The sequence below is a fragment of the Liolophura sinensis genome, chromosome 4, assembly GCF_032854445.1.
Source record: "Liolophura sinensis isolate JHLJ2023 chromosome 4, CUHK_Ljap_v2, whole genome shotgun sequence".
Lineage (NCBI taxonomy): Eukaryota > Metazoa > Mollusca > Polyplacophora > Chitonida > Chitonidae > Liolophura > Liolophura sinensis.
The window spans coordinates 5,276,033-5,300,822 of NC_088298.1; the positions used below are offsets into that span (position 1 = coordinate 5,276,033).

The following is a 24,790-nucleotide window of genomic DNA, read 5'->3' on the forward strand; positions in this document are numbered from 1 at the left end:
CATGTTGATCCACCCAGCATAATGCTGGCCGCCGAGAAATACTTTTGAGTACGGCGTAAAACACCAGTCAAATAAATGAATACACGTGCTGATGCATTTATCACTCACTTTTCACCATAACTAGTGTATTTAGATTTGTATTTAAACTATATATTTATGAAAACCACTAGCTGTGTTATTAGAATGACTGGATAATCAGCTTGTTTGATTTCATTACTGTTGGTTTTTGATCAGTGAGAGAACACAATTATCAGACCGTTTACAGTGCCGACAGGGATAAACGCTGGACATATTTATATAGATGTTGGATATAAACCTGTATGTCTATCAAAAATATGTATTTCCAAAACTGAATACTGCAAACACTATACACGTACATGAGGTATATTTATCAAAAGTCTTAATAAGACTTATGTCAAACTTTCAAACACAGCTAAAATTAAAATGTTTTGCTCTAGGGAGTTTAAAATTTACAAACTGATTCTTAAATGCGGGACAATAATTTACCAACCACAGTTTGAGTCATTTGTAGTTCTGAGTTTGGTTTTTTAAGCATTTGTAATTTATGACTTAAGTCAGTAATGTAGACCGACTAGTGCATTATGATATATTTTATTTTATCAATTATTTTATGCACTGGACAAAATCTGCCAACTTAATTAACTTACAAGGTTCGATGAACATTCGAGGAAAAGGTGCAGTGAATATATAAGTGACAGACAATTGCAGTCCTGTGCCAACAGGCGTATATGCATACACGATAATACATATCCGTTGGATTTTGGGATAGACAGGGCTATTCCGCTCTAACTCTGAAGGATCTTTGGTACAACAAGGAATTACCTTAAGCTGAAGTGAATTCGTGTGAAAATCGGGAGTAAATTAGCAGTGGATTACGTCTGATGACGGCCATTACCGAAAGGGTCAAACAAACTTGTATATCCGCCATTATGCAACACGTGTTAGCCTTGCTGAAATAAAGATAGTGTCAAATATTTGATTTTCGGCCTCGGCTTGTTGACATGTGTCAGAGTTTGCGGGTGATTGAACATCGGGTGTCCAGCTACCCTGGTCTTACTGGTTACTCGACACGCAAGCTGATTGGACGATCATTGATGATTGACCACTGGTCAAGGATTGGTAATCTCCTTTAGAATCGTCCCTGCACCCCCCGCGTTACAACACCCCCTGGAAAGTTGCCTACATGACCGAGTATAGGGGACATAAAGAGACGAGCTTTGTTTTTAAATTCGTCATAATCCCCTTCGTGTCTCTATAGCTCATTCTCGATCAAATCTCTGCAGCGTTTCATTCCGACTTACAAGAGCCCGGTCGACTGTCAGTCGCCGATCAGCGCAAGAAGGAACGTGCTCCGAATCCACTGTGATACATTTCTCGGTCGCTAGGTGGCGCTGTTTGCTTATCAGCAGACGAGAGGTTGAAGCTTGGCTCAGTAGTAAGCAGCGATAAGCTAACGACGGATGTTGCACGACTGGGATAAAATTCGGGAGAAAAATCTGCGTGAAATCTTAGGAGATTTATTAAGTTGGATTACCTTACCCATTGAACAAGGCCTAACAAGGTATGTTTTAGCTTTCGTTTACTTTTGAGTCGCATTTTGTTTATCTCCCAGACCTTTCAGGCCTAAATAATGCTACAGGTTAAAAGGGAAATCCGTGATAGGCGTATCAGCTCTGCTGTTAAGTTAAGCATCATTAGAATATGGATCTATATGTAGACTTTTACACCTTTATCCGGGCGTTTATTTTTTACACACCCAAACTGTAACATGACTTAAAAAAGTTCCACGTTGTCCATGGATTTTAATGTAATGCTTTGACGCGTTATGGTTCCAGTAGGACAAATCAACTTCCAGTAGGACAAATCAACTTCCAGTACAACTATACACATCACAGGCAATATACGACTCTTGAATAACATGGAATTAAACCTTCGTCAATTAAATAAATAAATAAAAGTATGGACTGTTTCGAATTAAACAAAGTGTCATCAAAAGCTGATCAAACCATCCATATAAACTAATTTACCTGCAAGGAAAATAACTGGTTTATTTAGATGAATGTAGGCCTATTAGTATTTATATCACTCGTATACTAGTGATCATTTCGCTGAACTTTTGTGTTTAGTTGACTCGAAGTTGTGTAAACTTGTGTACTTATAAGAACCAAATCCTTCAAACGTTTAAGAAGTCGCATGCATCAATCAGCAAAAAATGAGTTGCCTGCTTTATAATTTGTTGTGGCACAGTTTTCTTATTAATGACAGACATGTCTATAGAGTTACGCATTAACCGACAAATGCATAGTAAGGAAGCTAAACACGGACGTGTCGTTTCTGTTTCTTTGCAAAATTTTTTTTTTAACCTTTTGGTGCATGGGAGACACTTGAAATAATGTTCAAACGTTCACCGAATTACAGGGTTTTAAATTTTAGGCGACAAAAAAGGAGCAAATCTTTCTCTCTATGGAATATAGATCAGTTTGTTTAAGCGGTCTATAGGTTGATCATTTTCTTAACACTGGTCAGGGATATATACTTTTAAACCAGTTACAAGGCTTCTAAAAATGTTTAAGACGCAAGCATGGGAGAAAAAGGAAGGGACTTCGTTGTTAATTTAGTTTTAGCGTTTAATGCTGGCGTCCGATTTCTCTAGGGTTAGCACATTAGCGAGCTACTTGGAGATTGGAATGGGGGAGGAGGGCACAAGTGTTAAATAGCGACGATAAACAAATGTTTGCCTGTTTACAAAGACCGTGGCTATAGCACGGCGAAGTGTGTCCACGGCAAGTGGCTGGGCTGAGTTCCGCCTGACAGACGGCACGACGCGGGGCGGAGTGTCACGCACACAGCGCCGTACCTAGCCTGTCCTTGACAGGCAGTATATGCCACTGTGTGTACTTTTCGCACTGCGCGTTATGCAATGCCAGTATGAACAAAAAGCAAAAACAAACATTTTATACCAACACTGTCCGCGTCAAGCCGGTAATCTTTATATAAGATAAGGAAAATCCTTCTGACCAGAGATATAATGGGACTCTCGTCTTTCCTCTTGGTTTGTGCAAATACCGCACAAACTTGTCGACGTCAACTCCGGCTGGCTTGTCATATACACTCGGCGCTGGGACCGACAGTCAAGTAGTGACACTTTGGACGAAGTACAGTACAACTACTAGACGAAAGAGCTTATTTCCTGACCAACTTAAAACTCTACTAAAGATAATTGGAAACGTGAATGTGTTGTCGCTGAATTGTATTTTTTTTACACTCCCCCTCACTTTCCTAAATAGTTTCGTTGCACCAGCTTGGACCTGAATAAGCCTTTATGTATGTGCGCGTGTATATATATATATATATATATATATATATATATATATATATATATATATATATATATATATATATATATATATATATATATATATATATACATATATATATATATATATATATATATGTGTGTGTGTGTGTGTGTGTGTGTGTATTTAATTTAAATAAACAGTTCTACTGGGGTTCATATTTAACTTTGCGTATATATATGTATATATATATATATATACAAATATACGGATACAAGTTCACATCTAAGCTCATTACTCTATATCTAGGCAATATTTTGTTTAGGACTTGTGTAATTTAAACGACGCAAAGTTTGTTTGTTAAAACCTGATGATATGTAAACCAACAAGCTTTCAAATCCATGTAATTTTATCTGCAGCGAGTAGATTTGTACAGCAATGAATTACTGCACGTTTTCATTAGTATTTAACGTTTGTAACACTTTTTGGACACTGTGTCCCATAATGCGTTTCATATTACAAATATTAAATTTAATATTCAAGTTTTAAATGTAACATTATGTGAGAGTTTATCATATATTGTAGATCGGTAACAGATATAAAATGTTGTTCTCATCCTCTCATCGTGATAGAGCATTTTGAACGTGTGCCGAGTTCTCTTTCTCTGACAGTTCCACTCAGCCAGTCTTACAGAAGCAGTGTAGTTTGCCCAATCATTTCGGCTCCTGTGACAATTGCTGGAAGGCAAACTGAACAGATCGGATTTAATTCACAAATAATTGCATACTAATTTGCTAAAATAGAATGTTTTTTTTTTCGGAAAGTCGGGCCACATTTTCGTCATATAAAATGTTTATTCCGCGGTGTCAAAAACGCAATGCTAAATTGATTAAGCGTAGGAATTCGGTGTCGGCGTTTGTTTACAGTCTGTCAACCTTTGGCCATCACATGGAGTTGTCGGTATAAAGCTGTTCCCACCGACTGGGAGTGTTCAACACGTCCCCCAGAAACAAGTTCATCGTCCATTTCAACACTGTGTAAACACTAACACGTGTTACATTCAAAACCGACTAAAGAGGGAGGCAGAAAAAAAAGAAAAAGATGAAAAAAAAAATGCAATCGAGCGTTAAGATGGCAGTTTTGATGAGGTTGTAAAGTTGAGATGGATATATATATATATAACTTAAAAATGAACTTTTCCAAAAAAATGTTGTGCGAGTTTTTTTTTTTTTAACAAATGTATAATATTTCGATACGACATTATAATATTCTGGCGAGCTGTTCGTTCATAGTAAACTGTAGGTATAGAGTTACAGTTTATTACACGAGTATGTGTATGATGGAGCAGTCCGCCTGCGATGATATGATATATACATCTATATATACATCATAGGCGAATTTTTTTTTGTTATGCGCGGTATATGTATGTGTGTATAATGTCGTATCGAAGTTGTATGTAGATGTGTATGGAGTCGTTAATGTTGACATATTTTCTTACCTATTCCTTTACACATATATGTGCAGAGAAAGACGAGGATCCTGTATATATATACTTTGACTCATTACACGTTTCTGAAAGTCACCACATAGGTATAAAGGGGATGAAAACATAATAAATAAACCGGTGATAATATTAAATTGTTTTTCTTCTTAAAGTTATCATTACAGTGTGCTGAATTAATATACATCCAGATTGCATATTTCTGCACAGTGACAAAATCAGAAAAATACTTCTATAGTGCAGGATTCTTTATATATTCGTTTTATGAAATAAACTCACACAACGTGTCACATTTTATGCAAGAAAATATAAATGACTTCTTGAAAACTGATATTCTGTTGTTTTTGTGTATTTACATTAGGTTACACTGGTTACACCTTTTTTCCGCATCGCTAAATTTTTAGTGCAGATTGAAGTTTTGGACAAATTTACACCCCCCCCCCCCCCTCCCCCCGCACCGCGTTCCATACTCGACTCATATTTACCACGTGTATAACCATTTTTTTCCATAGACCACGGGGGGAAAGTTCAAATATAACCGGCATTACCTAAATATAAACAAGCTCTGTGTGTTGAGGAAGTGGTCGTGTAGGCAGGGAAGTGTCCCGCTCACGTAAAGTCCGTGCTTCCTTGTCGGCCATTAACCCAGTCTCCACGGAATGCGCCAAGCCGAGGATTTCATTTACGGCTTGTCACATCACGATGGCTTGATTTACTTTTTCACGAACGTGGTTTTTTTCCCTGTGTGTTTTTAAGAAGATAACCCATAAGTTTAGGACAGGGCGCAGTACGAGTACACACATATAGCCTATTCATGTGAGATTTGGCCACTATGTACATACCTGAAGGGTAAACTATTTACTGAATTCTGGGATTACGTGTTGCTATGTAAATACTGGGATTAGGCCTAAATGTTGCTAAAACAGCTCAGTATATTGCCAAATGCTGAGTTTAAATATTACGGCAAATAACACGGATAAAATTGTACCAAGTAATTGGAGAACATATTGCTAAAAATACAGGGTAAATATTGCTGAGTACTGGGAAGAAATGTTACACACCAGAGTATAAAAAATATTAAATATATCCTGTTGTTGTACATTGAACTGTAATAAAAAGCCAATCCTTTTGTCTAAAAAACAAACAATAACGAAAAAAAACTGAAGCGCTGTTTGTGATTTGTCATAGATTTGACGCCTTTAGAAAGCAATATTTTTGGTTGGTAATAATTTTTGATGTGTTTGCATATAATTATATAAGTGCAGTAATTATAAATATTCATAAAGAAATAAATAGCGACATCGGAATGATCTGTATGCTTTTTGATGATTTAGTTTCTATCAAGTGAATATATACAATACGGTATATTTATTGGGCCCAGTATTGATTGTATAAAATGTAACACAAAAGTGTAACAGTTAAAGCATATTTGTTGTCAACAATCGAAGCATTACATACATTTGTTACCTTGTTTATATCAAATTTCAACAAAGACTGTACAGTAAACATTTTGTACAAGCTGTATTTTTTGGAATACCACATCTACGAAACATGCATGTTGTAATTGTACAAAATGAAACAAAAACTGTTTTAGTTACAGTATATTTTGTGGAACGATGCATGTAGCGGAAGACCGCTTGTAACATGCATTTTGTAACTGTATAAAATGTAACAAAGATTGTTTCAGTTAATGAATGTTTTATGGAAACGGTATATTTTATGGACGACGATGTCCCCGTTGTGCATGTTGTATAAAATCTAACAATTACAGACATCTTGTTAGATAAACATGTAGCAAACTGTGTAAAAGTTATAAAAAAAACTATATCGTGCAAACATTCGGTAAACCGTCAGTTGAATAAAATGTGCTGTAGGTATAGCATTTATAGCATAAAATGTAGTAAATTTTGTAAACGTTACAACATATATTATGCAAACATATTCCGTCAATTAATCATGCTGCAGTTATAGCATTTAGTATTGCTTAAAATGTATAATCAAGCGAACAAATTTTTGAGTAAATTCTGAAATAGGTTTTAGATATTGTAAGTTTATCGATGACGAGAAGTCACGTTCAGATGGGCCAGGTTTAGGGCATATATAATATATCAGCGCGACATGCATCTACAGGTTGCCAACAGCGAGTTGATGTATAGTTAAAAATGTAAAATATGTACAAATTTATACTCGGTGACTGGCATGAATACTGATAGTTTGTAAATTAATTTCAGGTGAATTAATGAGCAGATAATAATCCGAATTATACATGTTGATAAAAAGATTAGCACAGAAATGAACAACCGAGGAGGTTTCACTTAATTTCCAGTTTATATTAATGCTCTATACAGTGAGTTTAGGGGCATTCTCCGCTGTTTGGAAACTGAAGAATATTGTATACGAAGGATCTCGGATATATTTTGAAATGGGATAATATGTCTAAATCAGTACGTCCTTCGTTTACACTGAATGCCGTGTACAGATTATGCAAATAAGTCGACTTATTCCACGCTTGAATTAATTATGATATTTCAAACTCTATATATCTACATAAATGAAAATAAATGATTTGAAAAAAGTCTTTAGTATGTAGGATATACGTATTAATAAGCTGTGTTTGGATCTACGCAAATTCATTGTTTTTTGTATTGTGGCGAGAGTATAATCCAGTATTATTAATTTGTGATTTAAAGTATATACCTGACGGCAATTAGGTTTGTGCTTGGAAGGAAACCTCCGCGCTCTTGGTCAAACGTCGTGCCTTAAAGCCGCAGTCGATTCAGCGAAACATGAACTCGAACGAGAGACTACATTGGTGAATGACTGACGTACCTCCGGGTGAGGCATTTTCATTATACCGCTCATGATAGTCCAGTGGGTAATGCATTTCCATTACACCGCTTATGATAATCCAGTGGGTTAAATGTGATGTCACTTTTATCATGTGTAGGGTCATTCACAGATACGATAATATGGAGGTATGGTCCTTCAACATTTTGCGTATAACATGGGTAAAAACAGAATATAAAATAATATTTGTTTTAAAATATCTGTTATTTTGGATTTTCACTTTCCGGATAAAGCATAGATTATATAGTATACTGCGAACTGAGTCCGGGTTTCGAACCAGCGATCTTAGCGTCAAGGAACCAGTAATGGACGGCAAATTCTTGTCAGCAGTGTAGACCTCGTGATGTGCCTCTATAAACAATTATGGCTAGGGCACCTATAAAATACAGTACTTATGCAAACACGAAGTTTGCAATTAATGCATGTGGTTAATTGTACAAACAAACAGTCAAACAAACAAGAGCACAATCCTTCGCGCGTTTTGTATACATCTGAACATTTGTGTATATATATATATATATATATATATATATATATATATATATATATATATATATATATATATATATATATAAGTACATTTTATTATTCATACAATATTCAGTAAAAACACCTTTGGAGACAACGCGTCTGCGACTTTATGCAAGGAATCCTTGCATTGTCATGTCTATACAATGTTAACAGCGTTTACACACATATTGTGGCCAGGTAAAGCTGTCATTGTGGCTGTAAGTGGCTAAATGTATGTGGGTACTATTAAATGTTTGTATTGTGGAAGTTAATAAATACAAGTTAAGTATCAAACGTTTGTTTAGTTAAGTAGACCGGCCTCTGTTAAACACGTTCACTTGCTGACGGGGGGGGTGAGGGGGACGTGTAGACAGAGAGAATGGAGGTTTCGGTGAGAATCTGTGTCATGTAAACAAACGACGTATATATATATATATATATATATATATATATATATATATATATATATATATATATATATATATATATATAAATGTACAAGCCACGCGCTTCATGTCAACACCAACATTTGGGATATAGTCCTGATTGAGATTGATGAACTTCCATTGACACAAAAGCCTGAAGCCATGCACTCCTTCATGATGGGTGAAACTTGAGCAGACTACAAGTAGACTAAACATTTGGCAGCGTTGGTACATCAGGATATTTCAAATGACATCCGGGGATACGAAAATCCTCGGTTCGATATGTCCGGAATAATAATAATAATATATAACTATTGTCTTAGCTTCTATATTTTAGCCAGCATGAATATCATGTAATATTGCCGATTACATGGTGGCGTTTGGCCTTAATCATTCATTCATTGGGCAATTCCACACCAATCACTTATATGCCTATTTGCCGACGACTATATAGGACAAATGCATATCTAGCTTCTCATGTATTGTATTTTTATATCAAGCTATGATGCAATATTTATCTTGAGCAGTTTGTGAAGCTTACAGAATCGTAATATCAGTGTCTTTCCACGAAGGCAAAACACCCATGTACTCGTATTTATACATAAAGGCGTATACATATTGAGATCGAATGGGGTGTGTCTTTCTTATAGCATTGCTTTGAAAAGGTATAAAATAACTGTTGTTACATTATTGGATGAATTTTTTTTCTAAATTTGGTGTGATTTTTTTTTCTCATACCACAGTCCGACGAAATAGATGAATCTGCAATTTGCCCAGTGGGGCCAAAGGGCGTGTCTTATTTACATGTACGCCTTATTAATATTATATACACCTAGATTTAACTTTAGAACATCTCCAGGGTATAAAATCCTATATATACACATGCGTATACAGTCACATGTTCATAGATGACATGCATTATTGAAATCTCACATGTATATCAACCGATTATAGATAAATACAGATGTGATAATTATCAAGGGTGGGTCATGCAGGAAACTGGCCTATAATAGCTATAATACCAGGTAGAGTATCTCTCTGTCACCTGTAGTTAATGTGTTCGTCTCCTGTTCTCGCTATCATCGATTATATCGAACTAAACCTGCGTGAATGAACACACTGGTTCTCTCCTGTAATTGTAACAAGCCTAAGTTGATGTGTATGTGCCTTTCCTTTTCGCTTCAGCCTTCTTTAGGGATGAGTGTCAATGCATGGTTGTCATTGGTAAAGAGCCTTGGCATTATCGATTTCGACCTCGTGTTTAGGGTTTATGTGGATGGGGTGGTGAGAATGAAGTCATATGCGACATGTTGTTTTTCTTTCATAGCCATTCCGTTTCCAAAAAAATTTCAGAAAGATTTATAGCCCGATTTAACCGATCGGCCAATCAAGCTGTATATAGCAATCATCGAATAGATGCATGATTTTTGTGCATGAACGCCACATCATAAACAGTCATTGAATGATTGTGGTATAACGCCCTACCGTAAGCAATCATCGAAAATATTGCATGATTGTGGCTTAACGCCACGTAGTAAGCAGTCGTCAAATGACTGCAAAATTGTAGCTTAACACCCACATCTTAAGTGATCATCGAAGCAAGCAATTAATGAAGAATGAACCGACCATGTCTTATATGTTGTTGGATTTCTTAGGCATAAGTCTAACTTCAAAGTGCACGAAATTATCTTTAGTTTACCAAGTTGTGTAATGTATTCATACAACAGCGCGTTATGGAGATTGGTCTGCTTATTGATTCGCTTATTCCATGATAGGTTGATTTAAAAGCCTTTGCCTGGCCTTTCACGTGTACTTTATGAAACGACAAGAAACTCCTTTTGGATTTCTTAAAACATTTCTGTTCTGCCCTCTGACAATGGATGCATGTGTCTGGTCGTATGAGATTAAATCACGATTAAAACGTGCATCTTTTTTCCCATGGCCTTTTTGCCACAACTTAACTTCCTCTTTAAAGTTGTCGTAATTATCAGTTTGAGACGCGCATTCGCAGAAAGATCTTTTGTCGCAAATTCTCCGGCTTCATATCTTTTCCTTTGTTTGCGACGACGACATGGCGAAAGGCGCTTGTCAGTCGAGCTGGAGGCTGCGTGCATGAGGCGAGGAGGCAAGGGAAATTACGGTCTACCTTGTCTAACGACAGCTATCCTGACTAGAAAAGAAAAGGGCAAAAAGAAAAACCCTTCTTCGTCCATCAAGGACAATGTTCGTGAAAGTTGCCAACGAGGCCATTTCGAAAGGGATGACGGGTTCAAATGACGACTATTGTTACTTGTGGGCCGTACAATGGTTGGACTGATCACTGGGCTCTTGCGGGTAGGGAAATGGTGGGGGCGAGTTGGGGGGGGGGGGGGGTATTGGGGACTTGGTGACAATGAAGAACTAAGTCACAGCCTGTATTAACAAGTGCTGGAACCTGTTAAATAACACCACTGGCAGTGTTCATTACCTCGTCCGACAAGACCATTTGGCGTAGCGAGGACAAAGGCATGAGGCATCTCGTTGGGTACGATAAGTACCACTGATTAAGGGCCATTACCACAGGGAGCTGGAGTGGTGAGTTCAGGTAACAAGAAATAGCGACCTACCTGTCGAGAACTAGGCGAACCGAGACCTGCAACCTCTTTGTCTGTATAGGGTTATTTACCTGGATTGACAGGTGTGCGTTAGAAGGGTTTCCTGCTTTTTACCGGGTTGGTTTCTGTAACAGACAAAACGTTACCACATATGCAAAAATCCCCACCCAGAACGCTCGTACCGACAATCATTGTGATGCTGGCAAAATTACGACCTGATGACAAAACGTCGTTCTGGTCCGCCTGTTATTTTTTTCTTGATAAAGCCATGGCTCCTCCCTTCACTTTGCTTCAAAGATTAACTCCCTTAATACGAAGCCTTATGGATTGATTTTCCTCGCCTTGTCAATTAGGAAGTCAGTGAAGCGTGACTGGTAACAGCATGTACATCATCACTGTGCCGAAATACCGATAGATTGTTATTTTACCAAACAACAGAGGGAACGCGGCCGGAATAGAACAGCACTGGAACCTTGCAGAATAAATAAATGTCATATGACAAGGTGGATAACTAAGCGTACATGTACATATACGATTGCATATGCTGGAGATACAGTGTCTGCACGTTCGGCGTGTATTCAAGTGTAAGGCTGATGAATTTAAGGGGACATTTTGAGATTTTGTACGAGTGCTGACAGCGGCTTTTTTCGAGCATCTCTAACACGTATACAAGTGTTAGGATCAGGTATTTAAACATGTACAGCTGAGTTTGTTTTCTGTATAAAAACGCTCATCTTGGTATATTTGTCAATGACTTGATTTAAGGTATCGAGTGAACAACAATTCATTTCTTTGTACAATTATCATTAAGTTTTACTCTGAATACAATTGCATGTTCTTCTGCGGGTTGAAAATATTTGTAGAACTGCTATAATTTGGAACCATTTTTGAACAGGGTAGAGTTTGGCATATTTGCCAAGATTACTTAAGGCATAGTGCGTTATTTGAAGAACTGTGTAAGAATTCAAGGACGTTTTGTCATTCATTTCTTTGTACCTGTACTAAAATTTACTCTGAATGAAAAAGAGCTAGAAAGATTGCTGCGGGTTGCAAATATCGTATTATATCAACATTGTTGCACTTGTACCGATAGATGTTAATACATTCGTGTCCACCATGATATTTAAGATTTTCTTTTAGTTTTAAAAGTGTCCATACGGCTGACAATATTCATCTAATGTGAATGCATATCTTAAAATTCAAAGACATCTGCCAAAGCAGAGCGATGGCAACTAGAATTCCCAAAGAATTCAATTCTTTGTGTGTGGCATTTTCAGGCTATTAAGTGCAATCGTGTGGCAAATTTCTATTTGGAGTTGAAAGTCACTGTTAGCGAACCTGGCAGCACGCGCAATAAGTACACTTTTAGGCTCATGGATAAAATGTCTCGCTGTGATCTCGGTGATGTAGGTAGCCCTCACCGCAATAGAGGCGTTGTACCAAACTTAGCCTTGACTCCGTTGCAAAATAAATCTTTTTAATGGCCATGTATTTTGTCAACGCCGTCTTTAGTCCTTTGCTTACTTTTCTAACGGGTCAATAAAACTCCGATTAGGCCGTGTTGGGTGCTATGGTTGCCTGCTGATGTTAACAGCCAACCTGCCGTGTTTAAAACTCGAGACCTCTCGCGAGCCACGGGGTGTACAAAAGTTCCCTCCGGCATAAAAGAGCGGTGATTAGTGTTGCCCACGCTGTCAGTTCATCTTTTACCCACACCGACTGAACATATTAGAAGAGACTGCAGCACACACAATAGACCGACACATAAAGCAAATCTTCCGCACAGAAAGAAAAAAAATGTACCAAATTGATAAATCGCATGCTATGCTTTTTCGCTCCATTCACAAGGACCGTCTACTATTTGTATAGTGTCGGTCCGGTCGGGCGAATCCAACAATGGGCCGTTTAGTTAGTAATGCTCGACTAGCGGGAACCTGCCCGGGTGTGTTGTAAAGCCGAGACCCGCCACAAACCTTGTACAGTCGCCGTCGTCTGTGAAAGCTCTTTCATAAATGATAGTATAGTATTTTATTTCATGTCTTGCAGGACCCGAGGTGACTGGTCGATCGTTGAAGTCGGAAGGGCGGAGCTAAGCAGTGACGTCAGAACCACAGCGCGCGGACGGACGGAGCTCGTGCGGTGATGATTGACAGTTTGCGTCACTTGTCAAAGCCTATAATGAGTTGACAGCTCTATACTGACAAGCAGCGGCCAGTGAAAAGAAGGCCCCGGTAGAGTTCATTATTTCTGCTTGAGAGACGATTGATGGTAAAAAGCAGACGTAGATTCTGAAGACAGGACGAGTTGGGAATGCCCGGGTGAATTCAATCTATGTACCCACGGTCTCTGTCCGTCTGTACAAGCGAAGGGCTGGCCGACTAAAGGGGCTGTATAAGCATCAGCCATCTCGCAACCCATAACATATATTCCTATAGGCAAGAGACGTGTGGTGTTCACAGAGGGTGTTTGGCCAACACAAGAGCTTCATGCTTAATCCAGGGGAAATCTTACAAAATAAGACGCTTACGCCCGAGGCCTCTAGCAAACAAGTATTCTGACGAGCTGAGGGAAGTGTTGTTACCCGCGGGTGTAATCTCTATTGTACCGTATACTCGCAAAGGACCGAAGGGGAAATGTGTTAGGCGCTTACCACTCCTGTGGACTGGAAATTAATGCGAACACCCCCTACAAGAACTGTGGATATGTTGGATTATTAAGGGACAAGGTGGAATTGTAAAAAGAAATTGTGCTGTATTATTCGAAACGATTTTGATCGTTTTTTTTTTATGTCTGCGGTACTTCGGATTTCCTGACCGTGTGATCGTGTGAATAGGAGTTGATATATCATGCGATGATTCTACAGGGACCATGAGACATACCAGCCCGAGGTGAATATCTAACCAATACTGCATCGTGTGTACCGTGGTTCATAACACACACAGATATATCTTATTAATAAATATGCGGGCTTCCAGAATTTTACCTCCAGGCTTTATGGAGATTAAAACTCTCCGTGCAGCTTCCACCGTCGGATTACTTATCACGGTGTTGTGTGTCGCGAATACCTCTGCCGATTCGCAGCGCAAGTGTCAGGAGATCACCATACCTATGTGCAAGGGCATCGGCTACAACCTGACGTATATGCCGAATCAGTTTAACCATGAGACTCAGGAGGAAGCCGGTTTAGAAGTTCACCAATTCTGGCCGCTGGTACAAATTCAATGTTCCTCTGATCTCAAGTTTTTCTTGTGCAGCATGTACGCACCAATCTGCATGGTGAATTACCAGAAGCCTCTACCGGCGTGTCGGTCGGTGTGTGAGCGGGCCAAGGCGGGCTGCGCGCCCTTGATGATGCAGTATGGCTTCGCGTGGCCGGAGCGGATGAACTGCGAGCACCTGCCGGAGTATGGCTCTAAAGGTACGCTGTGTATGGATGCCAATACCACGGAAAAATCCACACCGTCTCCCAAATACCACCCTAAAACTCCGAGTCATATCAACCCCAATATGAACCCCAAAATGAACCCGAAGGATCCAACCAAGAATCGCCACTACCCTGGCCTCAAAACACCTGGGATGCTCCCCGACCTCAAGAAACACCTGAACATTCTAAATACCTTCTTACCCAACTGTTCCTGTGGGTGTCGGACGCCGTTGGTGCCCCTAACCAAAAACAGCGGCCACTACAACAAGGTTACCACGGGGAACATATCGAACTGTGCCCTAAACTGCGACAGCCCGTACTTCAAAGAAGAGGAGGAGAAAACGTTCGCTGTGTTTTGGATCGGTCTCTGGTCCGTACTCTGTTGCATTTCAACCTTAATGACCGTTCTGACATTCCTCATAGACATGCAGCGATTCAAGTATCCGGAACGTCCTATCATCTTCCTCAGTGGGTGTTATTTCATGGTCAGCATTGGTTACATCGTCCGGCTAGTCATGGGCAAAGAGGATATTGCGTGTGAGGAGGTCTTGGGAGGGAGGATAATAAGATACGAGACCACGGGTCCAGCCGTCTGCACTGTCGTCTTCCTCCTCATCTACTTCTTCGGTATGGCGTCGTCGATATGGTGGGTGATTCTCTCGTTCACGTGGTTCCTTGCGGCCGGTTTGAAGTGGGGACAAGAAGCTATCGCACGCCACTCACAGTATTTTCACCTGGCAGCCTGGTTGATTCCCTCCGTTAAAAGCATTGGCGTTTTGGCCGCGTCGTCGGTGGATGGCGATCCGATCGCCGGCATTTGCTACGTCGGCAACCAGAACATCGCGAACCTTCGCGGGTTTGTGTTAGCACCGCTGTTCGTGTATCTCATCATTGGCACGTCGTTCTTGCTGGCTGGTTTCGTGTCGCTGTTCCGAATACGTAATGTGATAAAACAGCAGGGAAGGACCAAAACTGATAAGCTAGAGCGACTCATGATTCGTATCGGAGTTTTCTCTGTACTCTACACAGTTCTGCCACCATCGTGATATCGTGTTATTTCTACGAACAGCACATGAGGCCTCGGTGGGAAAAGACGATTACGTGTTCCTGCACTACGTGTCCGTGCAGTCGCGAAGCCGCAGTGCCAGACTTTTCAGTATTTATGTTAAAATATTTCATGTGTCTCGTAGTAGGCATCACTTCCGGTTTCTGGATATGGACTGGGAAGACTTTGGAATCCTGGCGACGGTTCTACCGTAGACTTTGCCAAAGGGGAGAATATACCCAGCCTGGTCGGAATAAATATACCAACCAAGGTTACACGACAAGCAAGCAGCAGCCTTTGAGTCATGTTTAGTTGACTACGACTTATAAGCCCCTGTGAAGTAGTGAAAACAAAAGCGAAACTAAAGGGGAATAACTCCTATCTCAGGTTGCGTAATACCTTGGCTTACATGGACCATGATGCTTTTGCTACACAAGGTAGTTTAGCGCGAGGCAAATGATTTGTCAGGAAATAAAAGTGTGCAGTTTCATGCCTCATGGATATTTATAGAGGATATGCCGCACGGATTAGTGTGTTTCCGAGGAGAAAATATATATATATATAGTGTGTGTGTGTGTATAAATTTCCTGGGAAAAGTGTACACATAAACTGGAAAAAGTAAATGCCAGCAGGGTGTGCCAATTTTTTCGAAAAAGTGTATGCTAACCTCATGGAAACAGCGTACACAAACCCCATGGAGATGACAACAGGCGTACACATGGAAATGATACCCGCATTTCCTTGAACTTTCTCTATACACACTGAAAATCGAACCGCTGATGGAATACTCGTGTTTTGTATCCAGTGTACAGAATTCAAAAAAAAAAACTTTCATTAGACCATTTATATTAGGACGAATTAATTATTAATTCCACACAGGATATTCTGTGTGGAATAATTATAGTTGTTTTCTTACGATATCAATGAAGCTATATATTTAATTTTTGTATATATTGTACTTATAGTATTTCTGAAGTGGGAGCGCCGTTCCACTGACTCGTAGTTATATGATGTGGGTGATATTCAAGTGCAAATATTTTATAATTTACAAATTATATTCTCAATTAAATTCGATCCAGTTAAAGAATTTAGATGAAAATAAACTTTTTCTGATCGTGCTTTTTTATCTGTTGAAAAAAAAAGATTTTTTTTTAATTGAGATGGTGTTTCTTAAGATACGCATAATTCAACATTTGACATAATAGCCCTGGCATAAACCCTTACATACATAATGATTCCTTACACTCTTACTTTCTTAGAAGCTCCGGTTGTCATAATTATTTATGTCTTTTTCCTTCTTTATTTATGCTGACTGCGAAGTCCAAAGTTTTAAATAATGCTTGTACAACAGGGAAATGTTAATTCTTTGAATTACCATATTTAAGGATTAAGCCAAGCGATGGTAGACAAAATATTGACTCACTTGTTAAGAAACGATGCAGAAAATGTGGGTGTTTATACAGATAGATCAAAAATCTGAATGAAACAATGCACATGTCATATGGTATACAGAGTCCAGAAAATCTAAAACTGATATTAATTCCTCACGTTTATCATGAAAAAAACGACAGTCTAAAGCTGGAAACGTAGCTTTGATTTTGACCTGTAGGCACTTAGCCCGAGTATTTATATTTCAAAGACCTTTTGAAACAGCTAAGACAACTATTATCCTTCATGGTATATTATTCAAATGATACGAGTCAATCAGGAATAAACGTACGAGTCAATTCCCAAACTTGCATCTGTCCACCATTGTGTGTAAACGGACATGCGTGGTAACCCCAATTTGAACTAGGTATTTTTCTATACTTCATTAATATCTGCCCAGGTGCCTGGATTTATATATATGTTCCTGTAAATATATATACACCAGAAAAGAAAAGCAATAATATTTCTACAGAAATTGAATGTTTTAGTCTTGAAGTGTGAACTTTGTCTCTTAATATAGTCGCATTATAGTGTAAAATTTAATCGTAAGTCGTCGTTTAAATAAAAAAAAATGAACATCGAATATCTTCCATAATAACAACAGGGTAAATCGTTTTCGTGTCACCGACGTGTAGTGTAAAATGTTTTGGAAATTGTGTGAAGTCTGTTTTTCACAAAATAGATTCTTTCCTTCATTTTCTCAAAAAGGCGACAATGATGGCTATAAGACATACGTACAAATGTATACACCATGAAGATGCATTTTTGAATTTATATCTGCATGGGCCAACATTTTCTTTTTCGTTTTACATTTTGTCTATTCGTTGTTCTTTTTTTATATAGGACATATTTTTTGCAAATCCAGATTTTTCTTATAACATCAGTAATAAATCCATTGTTGCATCCAATAATTTAGTCTTGATTAGATTATCTGTTTTCATTAAGCGTTTTAAGAGTGCTGAATCAGCACATTTCAGTCCCTGCCAATACTTTGTTAAACTCCTAGTACCATTGGTGTAAAGATGAAAATCCTGGCTCTGGATTTTCGAACTTTGGAATTGTGGAAAGACAATACATCATATAAAGTATATTTTTGCCCAACACTACAATCCCGAATTTAAAAAGAAGGGTTTCAGAAATAAAACAGCTTTATTGTTTCAGTGAATTAAGATTTAACGAAAACATAACACTTTTGTCTATTTTTCGATAATGCGCACGACCTGGAATGATAGACGCTAGATTAGATATCAGAGAGTTAAGTAAATAATGGTCTGATGAAATGACTGCATTTATCTACTCAAGATTACAAATGAAGTAAAAAAAAGTATAAAAATGTACTAGTCTTAAAATGACTGCAAACTATATATCTATGACTTCTATGTACACGTTTCAATATTATTGTCGAAGGAGTTGCCGTGTAGACGACTTAAACCTCTTAATGAATTCCTTATATAATTACAAACTTACCTTTCCGTTGACGTGAACTCGGCATAATACTGCTTCTGTATGTATATATAGTATTTTGACCTCCATCATGAAATCCCTATGCATGCAAACTTACTGTTTTGAAGTCAGTCCGTGCAGCATAATAAGCCTCTGGATAACTATTGTGTATTAATTTTGAAGGTGACATAATGATCCTTGGACAACACACAATTTACCTTTTGACTTGAACTGCTGAATCTGCATCGCCAAATTTTATGAATTCCATTTCAGTTTGCCAAATGTACACGGACACAAACTTACAAAGACCTATACATGATTAGTTTCACCGTATTGTCATGTATAGTTTACAAAGCTGTTGAACTCTTTTCTGCTTCTTGTATATTACTGGTGAATTCAATTTTTCAGTTCTCTGTCAGTATTTTGACACTTCATGTATTTGAAATTTGGGCTGGCAAACTTTTACATCGTAATGACACAAATATATACAGATACTTGTGCAGGTCATTATTTTATTTTTTAATTAAAAATAATAAAGCTATATTTTCTAGGTTGATTGGAACACCATTGTTTCAAGGCATTATAAGGGACTAATTCTGATTTTTCAGCAGTGTACTATTTCCGGTTTTATTGCAAAACAAACCCTAAATGCTTTTCTTTGGCAGACTGATTTACCTGCTTTTAAAGATACAACTGTTTAAGATTCCGTAATTTGGTCTTTATTTTATTTTTCACTTTTTGAGAACACTCGTAACCTGTATAAATATACCGATGTGTTTCTGTTATATTAAGACATGATACGACTTATTTCATATCTATTGAGCTGTAAAGCCAAAATGCAAAAAAAAAAAAACAACAGCGTTGTTATAACGAGAGACTAATAAGTCATACTTGTTTTACAGTACATAGCAGAATGTAGTATGTATGTTGTCTGCTATTACCAAGTGGAGCTGACGTGAAACAATACTATGTTTGGTTTTATTAATTCTGTGTATACTATTCCTGCGAACGAGTCGTCTGGAAATAAAACAATGAGTTCACCTTTTTGCCCCTCTCCACCACGCGCTTTTCCTGCGCTCAGTCTCACCCTCGAGATTTCTTACACGTATGGTTTTGTTCTTCAGCCGCCTCTGACCTCTATCCTATGCCTCGAAGGCCGACATTTCCAGACGTGTTTTGCTCTTTATTGGTCTTTTTGTCTGGTACACACATGTTCATTTGGGCCAACAAAGAATTGTTGTCGTTGAAACAGATTTCGGAAAGGAAAAGAGGGCATTGTCCAGCTAAAACGCTTCTGTAAGTTGAAATCACATTGTGAAATAATCATGGCTGTATATGCATCGCTTTACAATCCTGTCTGGTATATATATTTTATTCCTGGTTAGTTATATAAAAGGCTGAGGTGCTAGGGGTCATTGTTAATGCCAGACCAAAACACCAGCATTTATCCGCCTAATCAACTGCACTTTTACATAGAAAACAGGGTAAATATCCCATTTTTTTCTCGCATATGATGAAACTTATTGTAACATTTTTTTGACGATACTTCGTGACTGTTAGCTTTCAACTGGTGATCCCGGTAATCTAGTCCGATGTTGTTGGCAAAATTGTTTTCCTTTTCATTCTCAAGTCACGCTCTACAGGATCCTTGCATCTGTGACATGTTTTCTTCTTGTCTTTTTTATGGGAAATGTGCTATTTATCTCAACTATGTTATTAGCATGATGTAATTTGATGTATGCGTGGACTGTTTGTGATATTTGTTCCCTGGGATATTTTTACTGCAGGGAAATGTGATACACTGTAAAAAAAAAGAGACAATTCAATCCGTCAACAGGGTGTCATGTCACTTTGACTGATATATGTTAAAAGAGCTCCATTCTTTTGGAGTGTAGAAACATACAGGAATAAGTCGTTGTTGAAATACATTGTGTTAGAAATACTTGGTACATAGCAAATTTATTGGTCATTTTTTGGCATTTATATAGAGTATAAGGAATCAGTCATTTTGAATATTCAGACGAAAGTGTCAAGGTGCTAAACACATTGTACAATGCTCAAAGCCTGTTGTGTCAGCTTGGGGAGACGTCCATTTATTTCTCAAATCAGCCTAATAATTATGAAAATTTAATTCTAGCTTACCAATCTAATTGATGCTGTTCTATATACATGTATAAGGTTCAGTTAAACGTTTCAGAAGTCTATAGAAATGATAGTGATGTTTATTTCCTAGACTTTCAAAACTCCAGATACACTCAAACATCGAAACGTTGTTTTATCTCCCGAATAACGACAACAGGAACAAAATTGGGGGGAAAAACTGTGAGTGGGTTTGTCATAGATTTAATGTAAATGGATTTCATGAATTCCTCATGCACAAGCCAGAAAATGTACCATATACTGACACACGTGCTTTGTGCAAGACGTCACCAATTTTTAGAGTGTGTAAACACACAAGTATATCTTTATATTTCCACAGGGCCTGTCAGTGTTTGGTCCGAAATAAACAGGGTACTTTTTAATTAAATGTAATTATAATCGATTAAAGAATGATCGGTTAAATTTCAAGCGAGAGGGTTTTACTGAAATTGTTTTATTGATGTACATACTATACATGTTACTTATTAGTTCCAGAATGAGACTACTTTTTGATTGGTTCATCAAAGATCACGTGTACAAATTCATGTCGTGGTAATTCGAGATTTCCCACAATCCATTGCGATATGTAAATTTAGTATATTTGCACAGAGAATAAATAAAAAATAAGTACGATAACAAAATACAGTTTTTGTCTGTTTTGTGCTTGCGCATTTTTATATATGTATTTACTACTGCATATATCTGCTCGATGATTCGATAATTCCTATTACCATCGTATTATAGTACAAAATTCTAGATTAAGGCTTTAAACAGCAATCAAGTAAAAAAAATCAATCAATCAATCAATCAATCAATAAACAAATAAATAAATAAATTTAGACCGATACCCAAGTTCAATCCTGGCTCGGATCACTATATCATGTATTGTATATTATTCATGTGATATTTTGGCGGTCGCAATATTAAAGAGCCCAGTCCTGTGTCAGTATAATTTGGCTGGGTTAGGTTTCACGCCTGGTGTCGTGCATAAGTGTTCCAGTGAGGCAGCCTAGGTTTCTGACCATGCAGTTTGTTTCAAGGCGATAGTATCATTATATGCCTGAAATATTGCGGACGACGAAGTTAAACACAACGCCAGCGAAACAAACAGACTTTAAATGCTAAAGTGACCCGCATTGCCGCTGACCAGTCCGATCGCAGGATCGAATCCAGTTCCTCCCATGCAGTTGGTTGCGGTTTTAAATCTGCCGGGTCACCAGCTTTTTAGCGAGGGACAATAGTTTACTCGCGTTTCCGTCACCGACAACCACACCACCGACGTATCATTGAAAAATTGTTAGTTGCGTTAAGGTCATTGGAAGGTCTTCCAGCTACCTTCGGCTCCGTTTTCCTTCTACCCTATAATGCTGGCCGCCGAAATATAAGTGAAATATTGTTGAGTACGGAATAATACACCGATTAAAAAAAGAAATCGAATAAATAAATTTGTTCAAGATGACGAAGGCTATAATGAGCAACGTTTTCTTGAATAAAGTATAAGTCGGGTCCAAGCTGTGTAATATGTTGTTCATTATTGTTTTTGGTATGACAACTTGTCAGCAAACTGGTATGACCGTAAATTACATACTCATGGATTATAAGATGCATTATTACACACACTGCGTGTTAAACATTCAGCAGCACCTGGTATCGAACTCCCGCGGGCGGACATGGGCAAAATCAGAGCCTTAACTTGACAGGTTCCAAACTACCACGGTAGGTATATGTTAATTACAGACAGGTGCATCTGTACCTGTAATTATGACACTAATGAGCCGCAGTGCAGTTTGGAACGGGATAACATGTACTTAATAATGTTATCTGTACATGAGACCCCTGGTTACATTTTCATTTATTCAGTCTCCCCTCAGGTAGTTGCGTAACGTGGCAGATGTGGTCGAGTTACGCGCCGTGTCATTTCTACTCCAATTAGCAAGAAATGCCAGTTCATTATATGCCTTACAGCTCCATGACAGCTATACTTTACAGTCCAATATAGGACGAGGAAAACTGTGCGGTTGGGGCGTGTTACGTAACGTATGACGTCATATTCGTGATCACGTCAATTAACAGAGATGTATTAAGTAATGAGCAATAAATAGTAGTGTACGTACAACCATGTAACCATGGAAGCGCGATTAGGTTGGTTACGGTAAATTTATGGGAAATGTGAGTTCAAAATCGAACCTGTTTATATATTGCGGTCCCCAATTTATATTTTGCGTAAGTCTTGCTTTCGCTTGATATGCAACTCAGATGAAAATGTCACAATTCTAACCGGTAACCTCTCAATACTGAGAATTTGAGTTCGAATCCAGCTTCAGTTTCACAAAAGAAACAAACACTAACCCTGATACACCGCAAAACGTCGATGTGGCCTTTCACTTATAGGGATGCCCCTTGCTATCCGAATGGCCTAAGCGTTCAAAGATAGAATGTTAATAATATTCCGATAAATCTATGTTATACGAGATCAAACATTTTATCAAAAAGAGATCACAAATTTGAACGACCGATAGATTGAAAGACAAGCATAGATAGGTACGAAGCCGTTGGACTAAACTAAAAATTGGACTCACAACTAAAAATAAAAAGCACCTCAGGTTAGCGAAACTGTGGTATGTATTTATTTATTTAATTATTTGATCGGTGTTCTTGACCGTACCCAAGAATATTTCATTTATACGACGGTGGCCAGTGTTATAATGGGCGGGAACCAGACAGAGCCCAAAGGAAACCCATGAACATTCACAGATTGCTGGCAGAACTTCCCACGTACGATCGGAAAAGACAGCGATCGCAATGTGCGAAAGCTCCTGGAAGCTCCTGGGTTATTGCACGCCAACCCCTCATGCGGACCTCCTACCAGAGAATTACACCCCTTGTAAAGGTCAAGAAACTTCAGTCAATCTATGCGTTGAAACAGACATTCGTATACCAGCCGTCAACCAATAAGGGCAATCCCAGGGCAATAATCGCAAGGCCAGTTCCCAAAACCGACGTACCTGTATTACACAAACCACCAAAGAACCAAGAAGTATGCAGTGTTAAAATAGGACGGAATCATGCCAGTAGAAGCAGTCAACAGCTTTCAATGATCTTGGAAAGGTATATAGACGAATGGGTGAAATCAGTATTCATATATCCAAGGTGGAAAATTCAGCACAATGAATATACAGCCCCAATACGCCCGGGTTAAGAGGAATTAGACACAATCATGAAACAGAGTGCCAGAGATTCTGGACGCTCCGCCAATAATTATACTTACAAGAGGATTATACTCATTGTAACGACTGCCAATGTTTCATTAAAGTCGTTTGATGGAATAACTTGGACACACCAAATCAGCCATCATATTGCTTGTACCGGTTCCATATTTTCTCAGTGTTGTACCGTGCAGATGGGGCTTAGGAACTTCCATACATTGATGAGTGCGCCACTTGTCAGCGAGGGTCGAGTTTCCCAATAATATTATTACAGCCGGCGACTCGCCCGCTACAACTGTGTGTTTACACAGGCCTGGTAAAGCGGGGGAGATTTTGTTAGGAGAGTGATAAACTAGCGAACGAAACACATGGCGAAAACAACGAGCCATCGACAAATAATGGAGCCTTAATAGGGTTTTCACGGCTGGCCACATCCAGCAAGTTCGCCTGCCAAATCTCAAAACATTCACAATTCCGTCCCCAGCAAAAGGCGAGGAAAAAGACTGGAAAAGTCGAGGAAATGGTCTAACTGAGCTGGAGAAGATTGTGGCTCGTCCTAGTCTGGAGGTCGATCGATGTCTGTATTCACAGATAACTGATCGGTGAGACAGTGCACATATAAGTTCTATGTACAGATCCTTCAGTACACCCCCCCCCCCCCCCTCCAAAAAAACCTATGCCCGGTTTCCTCCCACTATATATAATGCTGGAAGTCGTTGTATAAGTGAAATGTTCTTGAGTACAGCGTAAAACTCCAGTCAAACAAATAAATAAATCATGCAGTGCCATATCATACATGCAACAATGAATATACTTCTAGCTATAATTCGCTTATCGCGTAAAACCAAAATAGACGAAGGAATGCCGACACGGATTCCCCTGGAACTTATGCTACATACTGGCGGGTCAGA

At 38.5% G+C, this 24,790-nt stretch overlaps 1 protein-coding gene across 1 annotated transcript; it reads left to right on the forward strand.

Annotated features, from left to right (window-relative positions):
• The first annotated feature begins 1,563 nt into the window (after nucleotides 1-1,563).
• On the forward strand, nucleotides 1,564-16,125 carry LOC135464663 (frizzled-5-like). The gene is given in 3 exon segments (XM_064742156.1): nucleotides 1,564-1,582; nucleotides 13,241-15,647; nucleotides 15,650-16,125. Coding segments are annotated over 2 exon segments (1,818 nt in total). The 5' UTR covers nucleotides 1,564-1,582; nucleotides 13,241-14,155; the 3' UTR covers nucleotides 15,976-16,125.
• The last annotated feature ends 8,665 nt before the right edge of the window (nucleotides 16,126-24,790 follow it).